This window comes from Salvelinus sp. IW2-2015, linkage group LG25 (assembly GCF_002910315.2).
Source record: "Salvelinus sp. IW2-2015 linkage group LG25, ASM291031v2, whole genome shotgun sequence".
Taxonomy (NCBI): domain Eukaryota; kingdom Metazoa; phylum Chordata; class Actinopteri; order Salmoniformes; family Salmonidae; genus Salvelinus; species Salvelinus sp. IW2-2015.
This window is the reverse complement of record NC_036865.1, coordinates 6,722,709-6,749,096: the sequence shown is the minus strand read 5'-3', so window position 1 is coordinate 6,749,096 and position 26,388 is coordinate 6,722,709. Positions and strand designations below refer to the sequence as shown.

At 44.3% G+C, this 26,388-nt stretch overlaps 1 protein-coding gene across 1 annotated transcript in view; it reads left to right on the top strand.

Moving 5' to 3' along the window:
• adgra1a (adhesion G protein-coupled receptor A1a) overlaps nt 1-26,388 on the top strand; it is a 67,829-nt gene that overhangs the window by 12,084 nt on the left and 29,357 nt on the right. The window contains exons 3-5 of the mRNA XM_023970397.2: nt 13,946-14,073; nt 18,296-18,419; nt 22,881-23,026. Of these exons, the coding sequence (XP_023826165.1) occupies nt 13,946-14,073; nt 18,296-18,419; nt 22,881-23,026 (398 nt within the window). The remainder of the gene's footprint in view (nt 1-13,945; nt 14,074-18,295; nt 18,420-22,880; nt 23,027-26,388) is intronic.

The following is a 26,388-nucleotide window of genomic DNA, read 5'->3' as shown; positions in this document are numbered from 1 at the left end:
GACATGGCTATTGTACTGTGGGGAGGGATGGGTGGGGCCACCCAGACTCATTGCTCCAGCCAAACGGTTGTTTCTTCTCCACAATGAGTCTGGATTTGACTCCCTCCCCGACCCTTCTAGAATGTGAACACATTCAAACCGTCTGATTGGTCCCAGAAACCGATGGGTTGGGCCAGAGCCAGAACAAACGTGGGTAAAGCYAAGTTTWGAAAARTCACCATTGGCTTTGATACTCTMGTCCAGTCGCTGATGATTTTGTTTTGTACAACGGCCATCGTCACCAGAAATGATTTCAAAGATGACAGATTCAGACTAAAGTATGTAGCGATCGATAGAGCAGCAGAAATAATCGTCAGCTAGACTATTAGAGTAAATGAAAACCAAAATAAAAACAGCATTTTGAAAAACAATTAAGTAAACTGAAATAAAAAAATGAAATGAAAAACATTTAAAAAACMAAAACTATCTTTGACTACAAACCTAACAATTTTTTTTATAAAAACCATCCTAAATTATGGTAATTTRTTCCCTAAACTTTAAGCAAAAATCYAATGGGGTTTTCAAGCTTTTTTTCCCGAATGGGTTTTTCGAGCTTCTGAATCTGGTGGGTAAAWGCTYGCAATAGATGCCGATGTTTCAAATAAGCCTAGCTTGTGCATCATTATCACTAGCTATCACTAACTAACAGGAAAGAAATCTGAGGGCGAGCACGGTGCGTGACTGGGCCAAGCTTGACCAACTTGTGAAGTTGGCCCACACCGACCAGATTCAAACTGAAAGCCAGTCGCTGTCTGATGTGGTGCCATGCCTTCTCAACCTTGAGGCGCACTTGCAGTCAACTACTGTTGCAAAACAGTTGGCACAGGTCCTCCTGAAGTCACTGTGTGAGAGCTTCGCATGCATACTGAATCCTCTGGCAGCCAACTTTGATCCAACCCCTGCAGCAGCTTGCCTGATGGACCCAAATATGTCTCTGGCACTTTGCTAAACAGAGATGGAGCCACTGATGAGTCTTTTGCTTTACTTCAACAAATCAGAGAGTACAGCAGCGGAGCAGCAGGACYCCAGGAAGATGCCAGCACGATGAATTCAGCAAGCATCTCGACCACAGCGCTTCAGAAATATAGCTTCCTTGCGTTGAAGATTGTGTCTGAGGTCARTGTCCAGCTGGAGGGTCAATCTGACAGGGCATTAAGTGCACTGTGTGATCTGTGGAAATACTTGGAAGAGGTAAAGAGGGGCATGTTTACAGAGTCACCTCTCCAGCTCTGGCAGGCAAGGAAGGTTGTTTATCCTAAGCTTCACCCTGTGGCACTGGATCTGGTTTCTGCCCATGTATCCCAGGTGTTCGTGGAGAGAATATTCTCTGTCTGTGGTCAACTGTCATCAGGCATGAGAAACTGAATGACCACCTCTCTGGAACCCAGAGTCTTATTGAAGAGAAACCAGAAAATCTTGTTGGGGTTGAACGAAACAAGCACACAGCACAACACACACACACACACACACACACACACCACACACACACACACACACACACACAACACAACACACCACAACATCAGATTTGTGTAGCAGTGTTGTATTGCTTATTTTTGCTGTTGCAGCTGTTTTCATGAACCCTATTTGAAGGGGTTAGTCGGTGATACACATGTGTTAATAACATAAACATAACATGTCAAATGTGCAATGACTTAATTTTTTCTGTCAGATAAAGGCAAAGGTATTTGATTCTTCTTACATCTACTACTAAAGTTTAAAAAAGGTTGGATTGGTGTAAACATTGGCAAGAGAGTTTCCTTCCGCCATATTTCTTGCACCAGTCTAGGTGCTTATCCTTTAAATCCAAGTCACATTAGGATGATTTATAATTTAAACCTAACTAAACCTATGCCCTGGCCATGGATTTGTATGGGAGTCCTGTAGTGACCAAAACCCAGTGTCAGCATGGGCAGCGCCATTGAGGACTTTCGCCGCTTTGATTTAGTCAACTGGGTAGCATGACCGGGTTGGCATGACCTGATGACTCAGTTGGAGTCGTGACAGCCGGGTCATCAGAGGGATCAGCCATACATTTTACTTGTGAAGAGGAAAATTGACTTTCAAGATGGAGATGGCCTCGATGACGCGCTGCCCATGCTCTCACAGACGCCATCATGGCACAGATACAAGAGATGTTAGTCTATCAAAGTCTATGATCCTGGCACCCTCACCTTATGTACAGTTGAGTCGGAAGTTTACATACACCTTAGCCAAATACATTTAAACTCAGTTTTCTTCACAATCCAAACATTAATCCAAGTAAAAAATGGCATGTCTTAGTCCGTTAGGATCACCACTTTATTTTAAGAATGTGAATGTCATAATAATAGTGGAGAGATGATTTATTTCAGCTTTTATTTCTTTCATCACATTCCCAGTAGGTCAGAAGTTTAAATACACTCCAATTAGTATTTGGTAGCATTGCCTTTAAATTGTTTAACTTGGGTCAAAGTTTCAGGTAGCCTTCCACAACTTCCCAAAAAAGTTGGGTGAATTTTGGCCCATTCCTCCTGACAGAGCTGGTGTAACTGAGTCAGGTTTGTAGGCCTCCTTGCCCGCACACGCTTTTTCAGTTCTGCCCACATATTTCTCATAGGATTGAGGTCAGGGCTTTGTGATGGCCTCTCAATACCTTGACTTTGTTTGTCCTTAAGCAATTTTGCCACAACTTTGGAAGTATGCTGGGGTCATTGCCATTTGGAAGACCCATTTGCAACCAAGCTTTAATTCCTGACTGATGTCTTGAGATGTTTTTTCATATATCACATCATTTTTCCTCCCTCATGATGCCATCTATTTTGTGAAGTGCAGCAGTCCTTCCTGCAGCAAAGCACCCCCACAACAATAATGATGCCACCCCCGTTCTTCACGATTGGGATATTCTTCACGCTTGCACCTCCCCTCCAAACATAAACAACAGTTCTATTTTTGTTTCATCAGACCAGAGGACATTTCTCCAAAAAGTACGATCTTTGTCCCCTTGTGCAGTGGCAAACCGTAGTTGGCTTTTTATGGCGGTTTTGGAGCAGTGGCTTCTTCCTTGCTGAGTGGCCTTTCCGGTTATGTCGATATCGGACTCATTTTAACTGTGGATATAGATACTTTTGTACTGTTTCCTCCAACGCATCTTCACAAGCCGGTCCTTTGCTGTTGTTCTGGGATTGATTTGCACTTTTCGCACCAAAGTATGTTCATCTCTAGGAGACAGAACGCGTCTCCTTCCTGAGCGGTATGACCGCTGCGTGGTCCCATGGTGTTTATACTTGCGTACTATTGTTTGTACAGATGAACTTGGTACCTTCAGGCATTTGGAAATTGCTCCCAAGGATGAACCAGACTTGTGGAGGTCTACAATTTTTTTCTGAGGTCTTGGCTGATTTCTTTTGATTTTCCCATGATGTCAAGCAAAGAGGCACTGAGTTTGAAAGTAGGCCTTGAAATACATCCACAGTTAACCTCCAATTGACTCAAATTATGTCAATAAGCCTATCAGAAGCTTCTAAATCCATGACATAATTTTCGGGAATTTTCCAAGCTGTTTAAAGGCACAGTCAACTTACTGTATGTAAACTTCTGACCCACTGCAATTGTGATACAGTGAATTATAAGTGAAATAATCTGTCTGTAAACAATTGCATGCACAAAGTAGATGTCCTAACCGCCTTGCCAGAACTATAGTTTGTTAACAAGAAATTCGTGGAGTGGTTGAAAAACGAGTTTTAATGACTCCAACCTAAGTGTATGTAAACCTCCGACTTCAACTMTATTACTGTCCCCCAGTGGCAAGAAGTGACATCCCCAAAAAACTATAGGCCTACAATACATAAATGGTTCCTAGCCTCCCTAAGACTAGAACTGAAACTAAATAATATAACATTTTAAGGTTTTATCAAACTGAAACTAAATAAAAATAGTCAATCAAGTTGGAAAACTAACTGAAACTAAACTGAATTTCAAATACAAATCTAAAAACTTGTAGAAATACAACCTATTATTAAACAGCAAAACTATTATAACCTTGGTCGTCAGGCAAGGGGATTTGAGCTCCTGAACGCCTGTGTGTGATGTGGATAGTGAAAATGTAAGAGTAGGTCTACAGCACAACCCCCAACTCCTCTCCAGTATACATGAATCTGATTGAACCAGGAATCACAATACCATTCACAGAGCAGTGGGACTAAACCGTTCCACAGCAACCACATCAGCGTGACCTGTGCTCTTTGTGAATGCCTTCTGTGCAGCAGGCAAGGCCAAGACTGTGCTCTGCGCTTATTAATATGTAATAATAMATATAATATAATAATACACTTTTATCCAAAACAACTTACAGTCATGCGAGCACACATTTTACGTATGGACGGCCCCTGGAATTGAACCCAGAATCCTGGCATTTCAAGCACCATTCTCTACCAACTGAGCCATACGGGACCACATTTCTCCCCTGGAACACTTGGACAACGTTGGGCCAATGCTTGGACAACGTTGGGAGGAGGCATTGACAGCTGGATGCTGCCTTGTAATTAGAGCCTGTGTATTGATGTGACGTCACCCCATGCACTCTTCAGGAAATGAGACTTGTATAATTTGAAGGGAGAGAGATAAGGGGAGGGGTGTATCTTTGGCTAGGTCCATTAAGCACCATTTGAATGTCTTATCACTCAGCAAGAATTCAAATATAAAAAATTWATTGTGGCGTGTTTGTGTCTGCCTGTATGTACATTTTGTGTGTGTCTCACCGTACTTCAGAAGTGTCAGAGGTGAGGCTTGCTCTGGAGATATCATTTGCCGTGGCTGTTTTTATATAGTTAAAGCCGTTCAAAACAATGAATGGATGTGAACAAATGATGTTTGCTCTCAAATAATGTAGAGTTGAAGTCGGAAGTTTACATACACTTAGGTTGGAGTCATTAAAACTCTTTTTTCAACCATTTCTTGTTAACAAACTATAGTTTTGGCAAGTCGGTGAGGACATTTACTTTGTGCATGACACAAATAATTTTCCCAACAATTGTTTACAGACAGATTATTTCACTTATAATTCACTGTATCACAATTCCAGTGGGTCAGAAGTGTACATACACTAAGTTGACTGTGCCTTTAAACAGCTTGGGAAATTCCAGAAAATGATGTCATGGCTTTATATCATTTGAGTCAATTGGAGGTGTAACTGTGGATGTATTTCAAGGCCTACCTTCAAACTCAGTGCCTCTTTGCTTTACTTCATGGGAAAATTCAAAGAAATCAGCCAAGACCTTAGAAAAGCAATTGTAGACTTCCACAAGTCTGGTTCATCCTTGGGAGCAATTTCCAAACACCTGAAGGTACCACGTTCATCTGTACAAACAATAGTACGCAAGTTTAAAACCCATGGGCCCACGCAGCCGTCATACCTGTCACGATCGTTAGAATAACTGGACCAAAGCGCAGCGTGATCTGGGTTCCACATCTTTTTATTACTAGGTGAAACTCACAGCAAAACAAAACAGTAAATAGCCAAACGAAACGTGAAGCTGCTATAGTGCTCACAGGCAACTATACATAGTCAAGACCCCACAAAGCACAATGGGGAAATGGCTACCTAAATATGATCTCCAATCAGAGACGACGATAAACAGCTGCCTCTGATTGGGAACTATACCAGGCCAACATAGATATCTAATTCCCCTAGATAACCCACCCTTAATCACACCCCGACCTAACCAACATAGAGAATAAACAGCTCTCTATGGTCAGGGCGTGACAATACCGCTCAGGAAGGAGACGCATTCTGTCTCCTAGAGATGAACATACTTTGGTGAGAAAAGTGCAAATCAATTACAGAACAACAGCAAAGGACCTTGTGAAGATGCTGGAGGAAACAGGTACAAAAGTATCTATATCCACAGTAAAATGAGTCCGATATCGACATAACCGGAAAGGCCACTCAGCAAGGAAGAAGCCACTGCTCCAAAACTGCTCCAAAACTCTCTACTATTATTCTGACATTTCACATTCTAAAAATAAAGTGGTGAGCCTAACTGACCTAAAACATGGAATTTTTACTTGGATTAAATGTCAGGAATTGTGAAAAACTGAGTTTAAATGTATTTGGCTAAGGTGTCTGAAAACTTCTGACTTCAAATGTATGTACAGTATTTTTTATGAGAAGGGTTGCCGAGGCAAGGCATAGTTATTTGAGTTGACGCGGGTAGCTCATCTTGGGTCAAACACAGCAAGTGATGGGATATGAGTAAATTAGCCAGACAGACCTACTATCTTAATATGCGTGGACTTAATATGGTCATAATTATGGCAATATATTTTTATGTTCATTGACCTGACAGTAATAGTTTACATGAATGAAGAGAGCATGGCTGTGCATGGAAGAAAAGTGGATCATAATCACGTGTTTTTCAGGAATATTTTWGTAAAATGCTGAGAGATTATGTTTCTTTGATTTTAACAGCTCTCGTACCATTTCTTCGGTGTGCGTGCGTGTGTGTTTGTTCTTGTGTCTCGCTGAGAGAGGGGGGCCGTTTGTGTGTGCGAAGTACGGATGTGTGTGTAGGGGCTGTGCCTCGCCCGTGTGTGTGAGTCATGTTTCACATTAGTATTTCTCCGGAGGTCAGGTTAGGCGTTGCACCTCCACGGTTTAACTTCAAAGTTCACTCAATTCTCCCCCCCACCCCGCATCCCATTCCACTGGGTGAGCYATACGCTCCCGTATCAAAGGTGAAAACTAATCTGGCCAGTGAAATTCCTCTTTTCGCATCCAAACACTATGTGGCGGCCTGCCTGTCTGCCTGCCTTATGTCATAATGAGACCCAAACATGTAAATGGGAGCAGGATGAGATGGAGCGGCCACTTAGGCCTAAATGGCTGCAGGTAGCAGAGCTGTCAGGGTGTGAAATGGGATTGGCCTTGTTGTCATGCAATCCATAATCAAAAAATGGAGGAGAAGATTGCAGAGGAAGGGAGGGAGGGAGGGTGGGAAATGGGATAGCATAGGGGGTCGGAAGGTGTGAGGCAGAAGTTTCTCAGCCATGAACGTACACTCCCATAGTCTACACACGCACACTGTAAATACACATGGACATGCTGCACGTAGGCATATGCAATAAGCACAACACTTTTTTTGTCTTTCCCTGCTCTCTTTTCTCTTCCAGACCTATCAAGTTGTGTATTGCTGCCACACATCATTGTAGGCTAGTTATGGTCTGGCCCTGATGGGGATTCAGAAGTGTCTAGTCTTTGACAAGCCCTTCATCCGCACTCGGAAATTTCAGTCTGAAGTGTTTTGGAAACAATGTGGTTTTTATGATGATCGTAATAGAGTCATCAGAGCTCCAACATTACATTACAGTGCTTTTTTATGGGCCGGCGGCACTCGGATGCCATCGGAGGCCTCTGTTGGTTCAGGAGACCGAGAAACAAATGTGTTGAACAGGAATAGACAAGAGGAAGTCTCTCTGGTGAGCTTTCTGATTGCACTAGCTGAGTTATTGRTAAAGGGACATTTGAGCACTTTTAACTTTTTAACATCATATTCATTATCTCCAGCAGCATACCAGTCTTCGAATGTGAAAATGCCACKTCCCTGGCTGGAAACTCATTGTAGTTTTTGAAAATCAGTTTAAAAAAAGCATTCCTCCCAATGACATCATAGCGACAGATTTTCTAAATACCTTTTCCTCATTTCCTTTTCAGTGTAGAACATAGAGATGTGCAGTGATGTATGGGCGTGGTAAACATTGGTTGRACCTCCGTCACTCGGTCGCGRCGTTGCCATTGTTATCAACATTCTACAAATGCCGCAGCATATTGATGTCTGACTGATCGTAAAATGCCAAGTCTTTTCTAAACGGCGGCTAATGACTATATCGTCAAATTTACACTAGTGGCCTAGAAATACATTGCTYCAGTAGACAAACAACTTGTCGAAAWCAACTTTGACGTCATTATGATGTTGTCAAGTTTACAAAGTAGAAAATTTGAATTAGTTGCCAGAATCTTGCAGTATCCCTTTAACCTGTGGAGTGTTATTGTTATTCTTTGTTGGGCACTTTAGAAGAAAATTGCAGTTTTGTGTACAGTGTATCAACCAGTGAGGGAGGAGATTGATGTTGTCCATATTCTCTCTAAGTGTTGAGCAGCATGTGGTCTCAGAAGGCGTAAGGAACGTGTGTGTGTGTGTGTGTGTGTGTGTGGTTTCTGTGTGTGCGTGCGTGCGTGCGTGCGTGCGTGCGTGCGTGCGTGCGTGCGTGTGTGCGCGTGTGCGTGTGTGTGCAGAGAGCATACAGAGCTAAGCATCCATTGAGACTGCTGTGTAGTAAAGAGGGGATGAGTCACCCTCCTCTCACTCTCAGCCCCAGACAGCGCCCACCAGCCAGCTCTCCACCGGGTAGGCCACCATGTGAATATGTCAATAGATTATCCTCTTAGAAAAGCACTGCATTTTTCAAGTATAGATGTTATCATAGTCTGACAAGGTATTCAACAGATAATGTGGGTTCTATGTACATGTATGTAGGTTGAGAGCCAAGCTTGGTTAGMGAAATGTGGAGGTCATCTTATTTCGTCATTCAGACGTGTTTCAGGTTGTTTCATTTGTTCATTTAGGAACTCTCAGCCTACAGTCATTCCTTCAACATCCTTTCCTTGTAATCATGGTTGAGTAACTTTATGTAATGCTGAACAGTGAGTGGGCTCCGCCGCAGACGCGCACACACACACACACACGCACACACACACAGGGGCCAAGGTCACTCCACAGAGCACTTAGTATAGGTCACTTAAGCTCATAGCTTCAAGTCTATTAAGAAAAGAGACTGCAGTAACTAGAGTGATACAGTATACACTAAGTGTACAAAACATTCCTAATACCTTCCTAGGATTGAGTTGCGCCCCCTTTTGCCCTCAGAACCGCCTCAATTCGTCGGGGCATGGACTTTACAAGGTGTCAAAAGGCATTCCACAGGTTTGCTGGCCCATGTTGACTCCAATGCTTCCTACAGTTGTGCCAAGTTGGCTGGATGTCCTTAAGGTGGTGGACCATTCTTGATGCACACGGGAAACTATTGAGCGTGAAAACCCCAAGCAGCGTTGCAGTTCTTGACACACTCAAACCTGTGCGCCTGGCACCTTCTACTATACCCCTTTCAAAGGCACTTCAATATTTTAATATCACCCTCTGAATGGCACACACYCAATCCATGTCTCAATTGTCTCAAGGCTTACAAATCCTTCTTTAACCTGTCTCCTCCCCTTCATCTACGCTGAARGAAGTGGATTTAACAAGTGACACCAATAAGGGATCATAGCTTTCGCCTGGTCAGTCTATATCTCAGAGCTGTTCGTAATGTTTTGTACACTCGGCGTAATTCAGATACACAGCAAATGTTACTTCCTTTTAATCTAAGGCAGAGGAAGAGACTCTGGGGACTTGATGTTAACCGTATCCTTWGATGTGTAAGTAGAGGAATAAAGCCCAAATTATACACAGGACCCTTAAATAACGATGTCTGGAGGGACGTTTCACCGTATTCCAAACGAGATACATCATCTCATAATGGTCCATAATATGACGTGTTTTTGTATTTGATTGAACTTGACGTCATTACACAAACAACAGTGTGCTTCACGTGCATGTCTCTGTCAACAGCTCGATCCTATCTGTCTTATTCCCGTCTCCGAGGTTATACGAGCATTCGGGCTCACATCCCATAGTGAAACGTTGTAGAAATACATGTTGCGTAATGGTTTTCGGGAACATCGCCTGCTAGTCACCTTTCACCTTTCACTGAAGCACGTGACAAATAAAAAGTGATTTGTCCAGGGAGGGAGTTTGACTGGCCTGCTCCCCTGAGTGTTATTGGGTGGTTATAGATGGGTTTGATTCGCACACTCTCCAGTTCCGTTCCAGAACGGCTGCTCAGGGATGATAAAGCATGGTGCTGGATGGAGCCGGGAGCCCTTCGGGCAGTCCGCCAAGGGACGTTAAATGTGTGTGTGTTCCTGTAAGTCTCCGCATTTTTTCGTCGTATGCATGTGTGAGGGGGGAAAAGAACAAGGGAGAMATATTGAGCGCATGCGCTTCAGTTTGACCGTAATCCTTAAATCTTCATGAAAATAAATATTGGTATACAGACACCATCTTAGCACAGCACCTCCCAGACCCCACTGACTCCATGATCTCTCAAATGTTCAATGTAACTGGGATCTTTTGAGATTATGGATTATTGGATTGGGCCTGGTTTAATTAACACTAGTAATCTGATTTTCGGGGATGGTGGGGGAGAGCGCGTGTCGTGTGGATTAAATGTGTAGCGACAACACAGACACGGGATAAAGAGGCTGTTTGGCTGCAGAGGGGAAAGGGACAATGGAGCGTGCTTAGACGGAACATGGCGGCTAATCCAGAATAGGCTTAGCCGGCCTGGGCACGGTAATACTGTGGCTCAGTCTGTAGTGAATTGTGCTGTCAGGGCCGGGACAGGGGCCCCGCTAAACACACTAATAATGTCCACACAGCCAGCCAGGCAACACTCACTGATGTAATACGATAGTAATAATGATAATAATAGCTGTGAGTGGTCTGGATGGAAGAATCCTATTGGAAACTGTCTGGCTGCTGTTCTTATCTGACGCTGGGAGTAGGGCTGGGTTGGGAAGAATAAGTGAGGAATGGGAATTSTTCAGAGCCTGGTGCTACAAGGTATTGCAAGGAGACATCACTCAGTATCACTGCTATATGAACAATTAMGGATATACTGTATTTTTTTGTTCCCCCTACAGGCAAACTATGATGGTTATGGATATTGCATTATGTGTCTGTTAAGCAACGACACTCTTAGAAAAAAAGAGAAAAGGGTTTAAAAGGGTTTGTCGGCTGTCTCCATAGGAGAACCCTTTTTGGTTCAAGGTAGAACCCTTTTTGGTCGAGGTAGAACCCTTTTGGGTTCCATGTAGAACTCTGTAGAAAGGGTTCTACGTGGAACCAAAAAGGGTTCTTCAAAAGGTTATCCTATGGGGACAGCCGACTATCTATCTGAGGTTTTTCTAAGAGTGTCGAGACAATACCAGCGATGATAATGATAAACGGATGTTTTGCAATTGGGAGAATATGCAGGTATTTTTCTCCATTTCCTGGGACGTTGATTTTCAACCAATGGGATCATTCGGTTGTGAGATCAAGTTGATGTGCCAGTATTTGGCATCAATCACCCTGCAGTCTTTGTTCTCCTGTCCACTGTATGAGAGGTCTGTCTCTCCCTGCATCTCCCCAGGAGTTTTACCACTGGGACTGGCAACGCTGAGAACTATTTGTTCAAAGCAGGCAGTCATGCACCCTGCAGTGTGATTCACAATTTTTCTCGGTCTGGTGAAAGTGACATCTCCCTCCTCCCCCACTCCTCCTCCATCTTGCCCTTCTTCTTTACTTCTAACCCTCCATACATTGCACCTTTTTCCTKTCCTCTCTTCCACCTCTACATGCTCTTTTTTCTTCTCTTCATCACCCTCCTCCCCCCCTTCCCTTTCCTCCCCTCCCCTTTCCCCTCCTCTCCTCTGAGCGCCTTCCTACCGTTTGACCCGAGCCAGTCGGATGACTGTTAGTGTTCCTCCAGTCACCTCACCCCACAGCAGTAAATCCAGTCCTGGGCAGCCCCGTGAGCTAAAGTCCCCTGTAACGGTTCTCGTCGAAAGGAGTGGACCAGTGTTCATGATTTTTATTATCAAAAAAACACTCAAACAAAATAACAAAACGAAAGTGAACAGTTCTGTCAGGTAACAGACACTAAACAGAAAACAACATCCCAAAAGAAAAAATGACAACTTATATATGATCCCCAATCAGGGACAACGATAGACAGCTGCCCCTGATTGGGAATCAACCACACCAACATCGAAATAAGGAAACTAGAATGCCCACCCTAGTCACACCCTGACCTAACCAAAATAGAGAATAAAAACCTCTCTACGGCCAGGGCGTGACATCCCCTCCTGCAGCGCCATTTCTCAGATACTAGGACTGCTCCTGGAGTTATGGGGATACTCTCAGCAGGCTATATATGGATAGGGTATAAAGATTTAGTTGAGTATATATGGATTTTACTTAGCAGGAGGCTCCTTGAATCCAATATGAGGGCATTTGACGAGTAGTTTTGATTGGTTCAGTCAGTCAAGTGGTAAATGGTTGAATATGGTGTAAAGGCTCAGGGGCTAAGAGGCAGAGCTTCAGTAGTCTCAGTTACCATTATCGCCTCAGTGATGATGATGATCTGGTGATGTTGATATGTCCCATGAGACACTTTGACCCCGGGAACTTGCCCTTCGCTGTACTTTTAACCACTCTGGACGGATAAAAAAAGGTCCTGTCATTTCAGATTGTCATTACTATAGCTGAGAATTGTACTTGTACTTGGCAATCAGCCCTCCCTCTCCTTTTGCCTCATTCCRTCTCTTTTCCTTGCCCTCTCACGCTCTCTCCCCCTCCTTCCACGTACAAATGCTCTCTCTCGCTCTCTATTTCACCCTCATCTTCTCTCTCCCTCTCTTCAGCTTCCTCTCCCTCTTTCTCTCMCTCACTCGCTTTCCCTGCCATCCCCCTGCCTCTCTCAGTTCAGGCTCCATTGAACTGACTGGTGATGTTCTGAGTGGTCGTCTCTCCCTGTCACACTGTCATATATCTGTAAGAGATCCAGATCCGCCTCTGGCCATAGCCCTCTTACCCTCCAGCCCTGACTATTAGTGCTCGGCACACAGGACAGCAGGGTCACGGGCCCCCACAGGCCTCTATCGGCCCCTACCGGTCCCTGTGTGAGCCTGTGTGTTAGCTGGTCAGGGAAGTGGTGATAGAGAAGGACAGCTGTGTAGAATACASTCACGGCCATGAACACAGACGGGGTATCATAGAGATACAGAGCTACGGGGCCAACCCTGTTCACTCCCATACCATGTCTCTCCTATCTGTACCTCAGTAGTGGTGCCCATTCAGTTTTACGGCTGCGTAGTGGTGCCCATTCAGTTCAATGCAGCCAAATCAATGGCGCTAACTTTCATGTGTCCTGATGGAAGGGATGTGAAAACATTGGTCCTATCCTCCTATTCACCTCACTACTGGTTTCAACTGCCCCATGCAGTTTTACCAATGGTCACAGTACAGCCAAATCAATTGGAGCTAGGCTAGCTTTCTTATTTCTTGATGGATATGATGTGGAAGAACATCTGTTTACCCAACCCTGAAAGAGGAGCAAACCATTCCCAGAGAACGATGTACATAGTTGTCACGCTGATGTGTGTGTGTTCTCAGTGTGACGTGACAGCATAGTAACGCTTCTGTGTGAGCCCTGTAAAGGGCAATATATGCTTCCAGATGTGTAGCGCAGATGCAGCGGGATGTTGAAGTTTTCCTAATGAGCGTCTGCTACTCTAGTAGAATGACATTAAGAGAGAGAGAGAGAGAGAGAGAGAGAGAGAGAGTCATGCTGATTCTCTCGCTCCCCGGGAGCGCTATGTGTGTTTTGCAAATTCGGAGAATGGTTTGCACGACATAACGGTTTTTGTGGACCATTGTTCATGTGGTAATGAGCATTGTGCGAGTGTGTTTTGTATTCGGTTGCCCAGCTACAGCATACACATGAGGTCCACTTCCTTTTCTATGCGCTTCGACTGTCATATACAGTACATTGTTTGTTTGTCGACGTAGTGTGTGAAATACCATACCATATGTCGTGTCTGACCCTGGTCTCTCTCTCTCTCTATCTTCACCCCCCCCTCTCTCTCTGCCCCCCTCCGCCACTCTCTCCCCCACTGTCTCGTTGTCTCTCTTCTCCCATGTCCATTTCTCTCTCAATTCAAAGCATTGAGTACAATTGCATAATCGTATATATCCTTTCTCTCTCTCTCTCTCTCTTTCTCCCGTAGGATCTGAAGAAGGTGCTTTCTTTCCCCCCGTACCCTGGGGAGTTTCTGCACCCGGTCGTGTATGCCTGCACGGCTGTTATGTTGCTCTGCCTCTTCGCCTCCATCATCACCTATATCGTGCACCACAGGTAAAAKCCCTTGGAATACTGTGTGTGTGGTGGTGGGCGGGAAAGGGAGGGGGGATGTGTCTGTCTGCGTGGATGTGTACAGTATGTGTGTGTCTGTTTGTTTCAGTTCCGTGTTGAAAGGATTTGAAGTGAGTTCTCATCTTRAGTTAACCAACCACGCTTGGTAAAKACACACACACATCCAGGTCATGTATCCATCACAACACACCGCCTCTCCTTTTTGTGATTTTTCTTTCTTCATTTTCCTCCGTCACGCTCCTGGGTTGTGAGTCAGCCGCTGTGGGCCGAACTCAGACGTCTGAACTGGAGGATTGATGTGTGTGCGCGCGCGTGTGTCTCAGTGCCGTTTAGAGGGATGTGTGTGCGCGTGCGTGAGCCAAACTACCCCTACTCCATAATGTCGAGACCACCTCAGTCACCTCTCTCCGTATAGTCTTTGAATCCCTGAGGGCTGTGCTATATGTCAGTTCGTCTCGTCGTCCTCTACTGATGATCCAGTGTGGTCTCCAGGCAACCTGGATAGCTTGTTATTTGTTCGGGCCTCATTTTCCCCTTTTGAGTCTTTGTTAGTCACTCACGAGCAATGGAGTAAGCGACTGAATGTGACGAGCATTCATTCCTTCTGTACTTTCACTGTGCTGAGGAATAAAAGACCGAAAAMAAAATTGTTCCATGTCTCTGAAACGACAGATGAAGTAAACGAGACCTTTTTGGTTCCGATGGGAAGTAGATAGGTGTAATGGGTCACGAAGGTCTATGAGCAAATGTAAGGTTGGGAGTATGAGGCAACTCTGAGAAAGAGGGAAAAGAGATATTGACAAAATGAAGGGCTATAGACGGGTTGGTTGTTCAGCAATAAAACCGACGCGTGCSCAACTATGGGGCAACAGACGGGGTTGGTTTAGACTGTTGACAACATGCAAACTATATTTCGTCTCCAATGTTTATCGAAAACATAAATACATTTGTACAATGAGCACTTGTTGTCTCTCAAATACATTGTTACAGTTGTTGGTTAACTAGCTAGCGAATTTTTTTGTCATATTAGCATTGACATAAAATCAGTCAAAACACCTCAAAACAAGACATGGTATTAAGAACAAGATGAAACGAGTCACTTACAATTCCCCACATTGGCAGTTTCTTGTCATTGTTGGTAGCTATCTGTGCGCGTCGTTTTCATGACGTTGTCACCTAACCCGATCTAGAAGGGTAGATGGATGATGAAGACAGGTAACTGCAGTCTGGGAGGAGTGATGTCGTCGGCGGCTCCACGACTGCAGTCGGGAGACACCCTGATCTCTGAGGGAACGAGCCATCGTCTCACAGCTGCAGCAGGAGTACAACACGACAACACCTCGCCTCCCTCCATGTCCAAAGGCATAACAACATAGCCACGCCGTGTCTTCCTTACTGTAGAAATGCTCTAAGGGCGACATTCTGAATTGAGATCCTTGCACACCAGTCTCCCATTGATGTCAGTGAACGATTTACGCGAAAGCCTTGAGTTGTGAACGCAGATCTCAAATCAGAAAAATGTCCTAAATGTGTAGAAATAACTTCACTGACTGTCATAACGTTAGTGTATTTCAAACAAACGGAGTGTGTATTGACTGAATAGTGACGCTGGTGAGCCTATTATCAAGGGTTTATTCCATTCGGACTCCAAGTTCACCCTTGAGAATATCCGCTCGGGCCAAGGAGAACAAGTGAGAGGTCAGTTTAGCCACATGCTCTCCCGGGGGAACGAGGAAGTGGAGGGGTTCCAGGTGAATGCACTTGACCCAATAAGAGCCCATAGCCAAGCCCATGACAAGCACTYGGAGGCAGGCAGAGGCTGCAGTGATTTATGGCCCTCTCCTGGAGCCTCCCGGTTGTAGTTTAGCACCTAAAAAGCAGCTCTTCCTCTCCTCTTTGGCACATAACACTGCACACTAACTCAGACACGCCTCACAGGATACTGCTGCTCTCTCTCTTTCTCGATCTCCCTCTCTCTCTGTCTGTATGTCTCTCTCATTATCACTTGTTTTCACTAATGCTCTCTCTCTGGTCTCTCTCTCTCTGGTCTCTGGTCTCCCTCTTCCTGTGGTCTCTCTTACGCTCTCTCTTTCAGTCTTGCGCTCTCCCTCTCTTTCTCTCGACAGAGGTTGCTTTCCTATACATGTCTTCCCCCTGGTGTATAATGGCACTGGTGAAAATGATGAGGATAATGCTGATTTAGGATACTGGATAGATAGTTTATTTGACCTGGATACCACATCCGGATTGGCTAACCCACATATTCTTAGTATTTTTTTCCAACAGCTGGACACAGAGTGGCAATATAGGTTAAGTGCCATGCCTAAGGGTCTCTCTCTCTCTCTTTCTTCAGAATGGCATGGCTCCCAAAGTTGTTATATTTATTCTTGGTAATACTAATTAACCCCCTCAAAGACATTCTTTAAAAAAAGTATACTCGGTCATAACACACTTTATATGGACAAATAAAACACTTTGAATGAAAAGGAAGGTTTTACAACTTCCTGAGTCTGAGGGTGGTTTTCACCTTATATCAACTCACCACCCAAATCCAATCRAATTTTATTGCGGGTGAAGTGAAATGCTTGTGATCCTAGCTCCACCAGTGCAGTAGTATCTAACAGTGCAGTAGTATCTAAAAACGATTCACAACCATACACACAAATCTAGAAATATATAAATATTAGATTGAGCAATGTCGGAGTGGCATTGACTAAAATACYGTAGAATAGAATACAGTATATACATATGATATGAGTGAAGCAGTATGTAAACATTATTAAAGTGACTAGTGTTCCATCATGGGCTTTTAACTTACGACACATAGTTAAAGGCCGTAAAGAGGAACAATGGGTACATATTTAAGATGCACATGCTCATCCCCAGAATCTTTCTACGTGACTATTTTCAAAGGATAAAGCTAAGAACATGAACAACTTCATAGTTAAGAACACMATAACAATTTGGCAGAAAATGAAACGTATTCTACAAGAACCAATATCACACCCTAAAAACACAACCTTATGGAAAAATCCTTGGATAGTTTTTCAGAATTCACCAATAAATTGGTCCACATGGAAAACTAAAGGCATAGAGTACTTGGTAATAGGAAATACATGTATTTCCATGACAGAATTTTAAAAAGCAGTTCTGGAGGAACCAATGTATATTTTCACATGCATTGCAAGTTTCATATGAAGAAATGTCTATTTGAAATATTTTGGACGTCAGAGCAATCTTAAGGAATTCCTATTTGAGTCAGAAAAGGATATTCATATGACAGGTTAAGATATACAAAACCTTGCAGAGAGCCTATCCAACTGACAACTATTGGAACCAAGACTTAGAAATAACTGATATTGGCACACGATGGAGGGAATGTTGGAACATAACTAACGTAGCATAACATAACTACAGTTAACAAAAATGTACGATTAATCCAGTATAAACGAATGTATAGAATGTATTACACGAGACAAAACATTTTTTTTTTTTTACAGCAGTCATGTCTTAAGTGTAAAACTAACAATGACTCAATAATTCATGCCTTCTGGGAATGCTTTAAAGTCCAAACGTCATGGTCGGAGTTAGAAAGTTGGCTGTCAGAAGTATTACAATGTAAATGTACTTTTAATCCATCTGTCTGCGTATTTATTTCAAGACATGGCAAATGAGGGTGCAGAGATACCCGACGGGTTGGAGAACACTTTTCTCGTCAATCATCATAAAGAACGTATAGTTACTGCAAATCAAACAATCCTCCATTGTTAACACAATGTAAAGGGAAAGTGGTTTATTGTCTAAATGTTGAAAGTGCGTGGGCGACGGAGAGAAACAAAATGGTGCAGTTTGAGGCCATGTGGCAGAGAGTGACTTTCATCTCATCCCGTTATTTCTATTTTCTCATCCATCTATTTTCTGTACTTCCCTGTATATGATCTGAACGATGAATTGTATGACATGTCTGTGCTTTAAAATCTGTATATTAATTTAGGGGATATGTACATTGCATTTCACCAGATTTTCACCTCATCCCCATATTTCTCATCCCCTTATATCCGAATAAATTACCAGAATGATGAAGTGGGTATTTTGAAAACTCTAAAATGTTCAACATCCTCTCCATCAATCTGTAATCCATTCCCCTGATTTTCTGTGCTATTCATATTTATTTGACTGACTGTGTGGGTTTTTCTTTTGGCAGCACAATCCGCATCAGTCGGAAGGGATGGCACATGCTCCTCAACTTCTGTTTCCACACGGCTCTGACCTTCACTGTGTTTGCCGGAGGCATCAATCGAATCAAATACCCCATCATCTGCCAAGCAGTAAGTGCACTGCCTTTTCATTCCTGCCCTCTCAAAGCTCTCCAGGGGAATTGATTATGAATGTCTATTGAGGTGCTCTGAGTGCACAGTGCAGTACGTGCAGTACGTATAGCTCTCTCTCTCTCTCTCTCTCTCTCTCTCTCTCTCTCTCTCTCTCTCTCTCTCTCTCTCTCTCTCTCTCTCTCTCTCTCCCTCTTCCCCCCCCCTCTCCTTCTCTCTCTCTCTCTCTCTCTCTCTCTCTCTCTCTCTCTCTCTCTACTCTCTCTCTCTCCTCTCTCTCTCCTCTCTCTCTCTCATCTCTCTCTCCTCTCTCTCTCTCTCTCTCTCTCTCTCTCTCTCTCTCTCTCTCTCTCTCTTCTCTCTCTCTCTCTCTCTCTCTCTCTCTCTCTCTCTCTCTCTCTCTCTCTCTCTACAGTGTTAGACAGTACAGTACAGTCCATCCAGCTTAATTTGCCTACCCTACAGTAGAGAATGGAATGCTTTATCCAGCTAGCTGTCTTCCTGTGTGTTTCCTATTGACATATTGGCTGGCAGTACATATCCTGTGATGAAAGCCAGGTTGCCTGTCCCTCCAGGGGTTTCCCGACCCGGCCCCCAGGGGCTTTTTACCCGGTTTGTTGTCCTTATGAGGGTGTTGTTTTGCCGTCGTCTCAAGGGGAGTAGGAGTATGGCTGCCGTTACTGATGTTGCCTCTCTTCCTCTTCTCTCTTCCTCCGTAGGTGGCACCTCCGTCTCTTAGCCTGAGGCTGTGAACGAGAATGAGAATGAGAAATACAGAGAGAGAGAGAGAGAGAGAGAGAAAGGGAAAGAGAATGAGAGAGCGAGTGAGGGAGAGAGAAAGGTGAAGAGAGAGCGAGACACAGGCACCAGTAAGCGCTGCGGGACGTGGCTGGTTACGAGGCCTGTATGCCGGTGTGGGTTAGCTAACGGGTCACAGGAGTGCTTTCTTTCCTGCTGGGAGCATTAACGCTTAGCTCTGAGATGTTAGAAAATAGAAGAGATCAGGGGAGATCTGTCAATGTGAGAGGATCCTGCCACACGTACTGTTTTTAGGGCAGAGCCTGGAGGCAGCGAGGGGAAGGATAGCGTRGGGGTGGCTAATTGGGGGTGCATGTCAAGACCTGAGGTGTATCCTGAGTCCTTACTTAAAGATAAAGCAGCTGGTTGGAGACATCAGGTAAGAGATGTTTCATCTTTTAAATAGAGATGCTTACCTCTTAGTCAATCATTGGCTTAACTGATACTGTTGGGGAGTTTTGATTTCAGGGTTAGCGATAGACTCAATCTTGTCTTGACAATATAAGGAGTAAGACAACCAGACTCGGGTATGCATGCCCATTGTTGTTTTGGGGAGATTGATAGGAAGARGTTACGAAGATGGGTAATGTGGAGTTAAAACGTCCGCGTTTGCGATGGACTCAATCGTGTCTTGACAAAATAAGGAGCATGAAGACCAGGCACATGGCTACATTTTGAGAGATTGACAGCTAGATGATACTGTGGGTTTTAAAGAGAGTTTGATACGTCCGTTTGAACACGTCGTCTTGCCTCTGCGATCTCTCCTCGGCACGGGGGCATTTAGCTAGCTTTTCTCTCTTTCTACCTTTCAGTTGAGCCTTCGAAGGGTTCAAACTCATCCTCTATTTCTATRGACAAGGCTCTTCTGTTCTGTTCAGAACCAAGTCCGTCAGTGCACCCGGGACACCCGGGCTGCTGCCTCGTCCTCCTGTCACCAACAGTTTAGACATCTTCTTGTTCTAAAACACAATGAGTCCACCTCAGTGTGGAGCTAGACACATCGATCACTGTAGCTCACTGTAGCTCATGGAAGCCAACAGTGCCTGGCATGCCTTGGCTGCCTGTCAGGAGGCTCGGCTCGACAGAGAGACGGCTAGCTAGGCTAGGCGCCTCCGGTTCATGCCGCGCCCGTCAAGCGAGCGTCGACGACTACATTGTGACACAGTTCAGCCGGTGTCGCGGCATGAAACTCCACCCCCCTATCGACCCTATCGCTCCCCCGCTGCGTAATGGCACATGATTAAGGCCCAATTAGCATATTCCCKGTCAGATCTTCCGTCCACATGGACGCACTAGCAACATGTGTTCTGAGTGACATGCAGACATCTTGCCGAGATGCCACAGCTTGAGAGATGCCCGTATAAAGCATAGGAAATCTTGATTGTACTCACACATGTGTAGATATTACCCCTCTCTCAATGTCATTATCACCGCAGGTGTGTTCTGCACAGTGTCTCTGGTGCTCCTTACCACTGGCTATTTATCTGATTGAATCACGTTGCCTAATGTAGAAGCACTGCATTTTTAATGCGTAACTCGGCATTGCTGTGGGATTATTTGGGCCCGGTTTGTCTCCCCTCCTCTCAATGGGTTTGAGGCTGTTCCCCTGTTCCCAGCAGTGGGGACAGTGTCTGGGATGATTACATGGCTGATTGCTAGAGGAGCTGGTAGTAAGGATATGTGTGATCACAAACACCTCTCCACCCTCCGCCCTGCCTGCAGATGGATCCCGCTCAGGCCCAGCATGGTGCCACCTCCCCGGGGGAGCTGTTACACACCACCCCCTCTGACAGGCAAACTTCAAGGAGCTCTGGAACCGTCTCTGGCAGCCTCTCTCGGCACTTCAAGCACTTGCAAACCCACTTCCTCTGCAAACCTCCCCCCATCTCTCGCTCTCTCTCTCCCTCTACAGCTCCTTCTCCTCTCTCGTTTCCTTCCTCCAACCCACTCCTCACTGTCACTTTGCATTCTCTAATGTTAGTGATCTTTTACTTTTAAGCCACACTGCGACAGTAATACTGACCCTAAACCAGACTCACTCAATTATACTCCACACTGACAGACCCAATCATTCGTCTGTGATTCAAACATACCACACTTTCATACCACTCCTTGTGACAGTGGCATACAGTAGCTAAAGACTATACTACTGCAAAGTTATACTGGGTCACTCTCCCTCCCTCCCCTGACCATTCCACGCTGTGTGCATCAGTCTACTCTATGTGTGTGTGTGTGTGTGTGTGTGTGTGTGTGTGTGTGTGTGTGTGTGTGTGTGTGTGTGTGTGTGTGTGTGTGTGTGTGTGTGTGTGTGTGTGTGTGTGTGTGTGTGTGTGTGTGTGTCTTTGTGTGTGTCAGTGGAGGCTCCGCAGAGGAGGAAGGGGAGGACCATCCTACTCAGTGAATTTCATAAAAATAAATATAGTGAAACATTAAACGTATCTATTTATATGTGATCTGAATGTTATCCAGTTATATATTCACATGTCACCAAATAACTGATTAAAACACATCGTTTTTTGTGTGTATGTGTGTGTGTGTGTGTGTGTACGAGAGATTGATTTGATCCCTTTTGAGTTTTCTGCAGCTGATATTGCTTGTCGTGAATGTGCTGCTCATATCTTCTTGAGGTCAAGGACRAGTTCAGTGTGTGGCAATACGACTCACCCCCTGAAGAGCTTTTTACTTGGGTTCCATTTCATCCTACATTCGTGGTTGTTTGTCCAGTCAGCCAGCGTTCCTTTCAGTCCAAAGGATGTGGGTTACAGCTACACTCTTAGAAAAAAAAGGAGCTATCTAGAACCTAAAAGGGTTATTCAGCTGTCCCCATAGGAGAACCCTTTTTGGTTCCAGGTAGAACCCTTTTGGGTTGAATGTAGAACCCTTTTCACAGAGTGTAATCATTGATTGGTTGAATCACAGACCACCACCTACTCACTGGGAGCTTCTTCCACCGTTAACCAGTCTCAAGGTTATTTCAAATCAGTGTCATATCTGACTCCTGTATGGTTCCTTCAGTCCCTGTAGAGTTGGTTAAGCCTAGCAGACTGGAGCCAGTTATTTGATTGGATGCCTCTTAGTTTTGGGCCCTCTGAGCGAACTGAGGAGTGTGTTTGTGGAAAGAAGACACAATGCATTTCTAATTCTGTCTTTCCTCTATTCTTGCTCTCTTTCTCCCTCGTAGCTGTCTTTCTGTCTCCTGATAAAGCCTTAAAACAATGGCAGATTCCCATTCAAGCATAATTCATGAATATTAGAACAAGAGAGGATGGGATACAATGTCTGTCAGCATTGTAGACGTGACTGACATTTATATTGTGGTTTATTGTTGACGGCTCAAGGTTACTGTCCTGAGTCCTCTAATGTTATTGATGGCGGATGTGGGTGCGTGTGTGTGCGCGCGTACATGTGCGCGCGTGCTTGCGTGCACTAATGAAAAGGTCACAGTCTRCTGCTCCCGCTGCAATTGATCTTGATGTTAGTGACGTTGTGAATAGCGACTTTGATGACATGCTTGTTGTGTCTGGAAAAGAAACTCTCTGTGAGTCAACTGGGTGTGAAGAAGTGGACGTGAGAGGGACATGAAGAATGTGAAGACGAGAGCGGGACATGACGCGAAGATACATACAGCGAGTGACCCATGTCTGTCTGTGTCCCCTGGTGCAGGTTGGCATGGTGCTACACTACTCGTCCCTCTCCACCACGCTGTGGCTGGGGGTGATAGCCCGGAACATTTACAAACAGGTGACCAAAAAGCCCCTGCCGCCCCAGGACGGTGACCCGCCTGCCAACACCAAACAGCCCATGCTAAAGTAAGCGCAATCCCCCCCTCTGTGTGTGTGCTCGTGAGTGTGTGCACACGTGAGTATGCATGCCTCCGTGTCTAATCGTGCATCTGTGTGTGTATTTGAATTGTATGTAGCTGATCGTGCTTGTTGTGAATGTGCTGTTGTGAATCTTTTTTTTTTAGGTCAAGGACTGGTTCAGTGCACAATTCTATGCTTTCTTATTTCATTTCTCTCCCTACCATACTGTATGCCTTGTGTGGCCTAGAGATGCTTGTAGAAATCGGTACACAATAGCATTGGCCTGCTCTCCCGTTAGTACTTATTACATCGTCATTCTCACTAAATCCGAGCCCTGGTATCCTGCTTCTCTGTTTTTAAAGGCTGTGGATGTGTACCTTTTGGTCTTAACCTTTCTGTAATGTACTGTTTCTGAAACGCTGTCAGCCACAGAGAGAAAGATCATTGGGCTTGTAGTTTAGTAGGTTCCTTGAAAGAGAGGATATTGTAAGCAAGTCTTGGTGGATTCTGTATAAACCTTAGTCGTGTGTGTTTGTTTTCTTCTTCTCTAAAAGCACGATTACCATGGGTTTCCCTTGGGAGAGTTATCGGATCATTTATCAAAAAGAAGCATACATAGCGAGATTACATTCCTCACACTCCAAGCCCGATATTGTAATATTACTGTCACTGCCCCCGAATGTATACAGATTGGCTTTTCAATAGCTAGTGCTTCTCTTACACTTACTCTTGTCAAGAAATTACATTTTGAACTTGAGTCACTCTCTGCCGTCAGGGAACAACTTTTAGTTTGAATAATTTGACTCACATCATTTGGAATTTACTCAGATAAATACCCTAGATTGCTGGGAGCCGAGGATATTCTTTATAATCAAACACATTTCAGAAAAGGGACCTATTAAAATTTTAGAGACCCATGTTAGTGCGGGAGAGGTGACGCTCAACAAGCTGCCTGCTGCTTAGCAAACAGCTTTAAGCAGGGAGGTACAGTGCCTTCAGAAAGTATACCACCACAATGACAAAGTGAAAACGTGTTTTTCGAAATTGTCAACTGTGAGACCTTATATAGACAGGTGTGTGTCTTTCTAAATCGTTTCCAAAATATTGAATTTGCCAGAGGTGGACTCCAATCAAGCGACATCTCAATTTGAAGTGTCATAGCAAAGGGGTGTGAATACTCACAGTAGCAGTCAAAAGTTTGGAAACACCTACTCATTCAAGGGTCTTTCTTTATTTTTACTATTTTCTACATTGTAGAATAATAGCGAAGACAACAAAACGATGAAATAACACATTTGGAATCATGTAGTAACCAAAAAAAAGTGTTAAACAAATCAAAATAMATTTTAGATTTTAGATTCTTTAAAGTAACCACCCTTTGCCTTGATGACAGCTTTGCACACTCTTGGCATTCTCTCAACAAGTTTCACCTGGAATACTTTTCCAACAGTCTTGAAGGAGTTCCCACATATGCTGAGCACTTGTTGGCTTCTTTTCCTTCCCTCTGCGGTCCATCTCATCCCAAACCATCACAATTGGGTTGAGGTTGAGTGATTGTGGAGGCCAGGTCATCTGATGCAGCACTCTGTCACTCTTCTCCTTGGTCAAATAGCCCATAAACAGCCTGAAGATGTGTTGGGTCATTGTCCTGTTGAAAAAAACAAATGATAGTCCCACTAAGCGCAAACCAGATGGGATGGCGTATTGCTGCAGAATGCTGTGGTATCCATGCTGGTTAAGTGTGTCTTGAATTCTAAGTAAGTCACAACAGTGTCACCAGCAAAGCACCCTCACACCATCACACCTCCTCCTCCATGCTTCACAGTTGGAACCACACACGCGGAGATCATCCATTCACCTACTCTGCGTCTCACAAAGACACGGCGGTTGGAACCAAAAATCTCCAAATTTGGACTCAGACCAAAGGCAAGATTTCCTTGCTTCGCCCAAGCAAGTCTCTTCTTATTATTGGTGTCCTTTAGTAGTGCTTTCTTTGCAGAAATTCGACCATGAAGGCCTGATTCACAGTCTCCCCTGAACAGTTGATGTTGAGATGTGTTTCATCATAGCGCTTGATGGTTTTTGCGACTGCACTTCAAAGTTCTTGAAATGTTCCGTATTGACTGACCTTCATGTCCTAAAATAATGATAGACTGCCATTTCTGTTTGCTTATTTGAGCTGTTCTTGCCATAATATGGACTTGGTCTCTTACCAAATAGGGCTATCTTCTGTAAATGACCCCTACCTTGTCACAACACAACTGATTGGCTCAAATGCATTAAGACGGAAATAAATTCCACAAATTAACTTTTTACAAGTCACACCTGTTAATTGAAATGCATTCGAGGTGATGGGTGAGAAACCCCCCCCCAATTTAATGCATTTTGAATTCAGACTGTAGCACAACAAAATGTGGAATAAGTCAAGGTGTATGAATCCTTTCTGAAGGCACTGTAGGGATGGAGAAGATACCTGCTGACGTCTGTCCCAGGGAGCATTTTATTTGTCATTTTTTATTTCACCTTTATTTAACCAGGTGAGGCTAGTTGAGAACAATTCTCATTTGCAACTGCGACCGGGCAAGATGAAAGCCATAGCAGTAGTGAACAGACACACAGAGTTACACATGGAGTAAACAATAAACAAGTCAATAATGGTAGAAAAAAAGAGAAATCTATATACAATGTGTGCAAAAAGGCACTGAGGTAAAAGGCAATAAAAGCGAATAATTACAATTTAGCAGATATGTAACACTGGAGTGAATAAATCATCCAGTATGGAACAGGGCAAGAAGAGATACATGGTGTGCAAAAGAGCAGAAAAGTAAATAAATAAAAGCAGTATGGGGGGTGACGGTAGGTAAATTGGGTGGGTAGTTTAAACAGATGGACTATGTACAGCTGCAGCGAGTCGGTTGCTGCTCGGATGAGCAGATTTTTAAGTTGTTTTGAGGCAGATAAAAAGTCTCCATAAACTTCAGAGATTTTGTGCCCAATTCTTCCAGTCGCAGGCAGCAGAGAACTGAAGGAAAAGGCGTCCAAATAGGTTACTTTTTAGGATGTCAGTGAGATACACCTTGCTGGAGCGGCGTGCTGCGGGTGGGGTGTAGCCATCGTGACCAGTGAATCTGAGATAAAGGCTCTGGCACTTTACCTAACATACCTTGTAGATGGACCTGGAGCCCATGTGGGTCTTGACGACGAAACATGTAGCGAGGCATCCGTACTTAGGGCCATACAGGTCGAAATGGTGGGTCGTATCCACGGTGCTTTAGCTATACAACAACGAAATGCGATCTGTGTGATAATGCACCATCTCTGCCTAGTAGAGGTCTGGAAGCTATTTTGTAGATAGGACATCGCCGAAG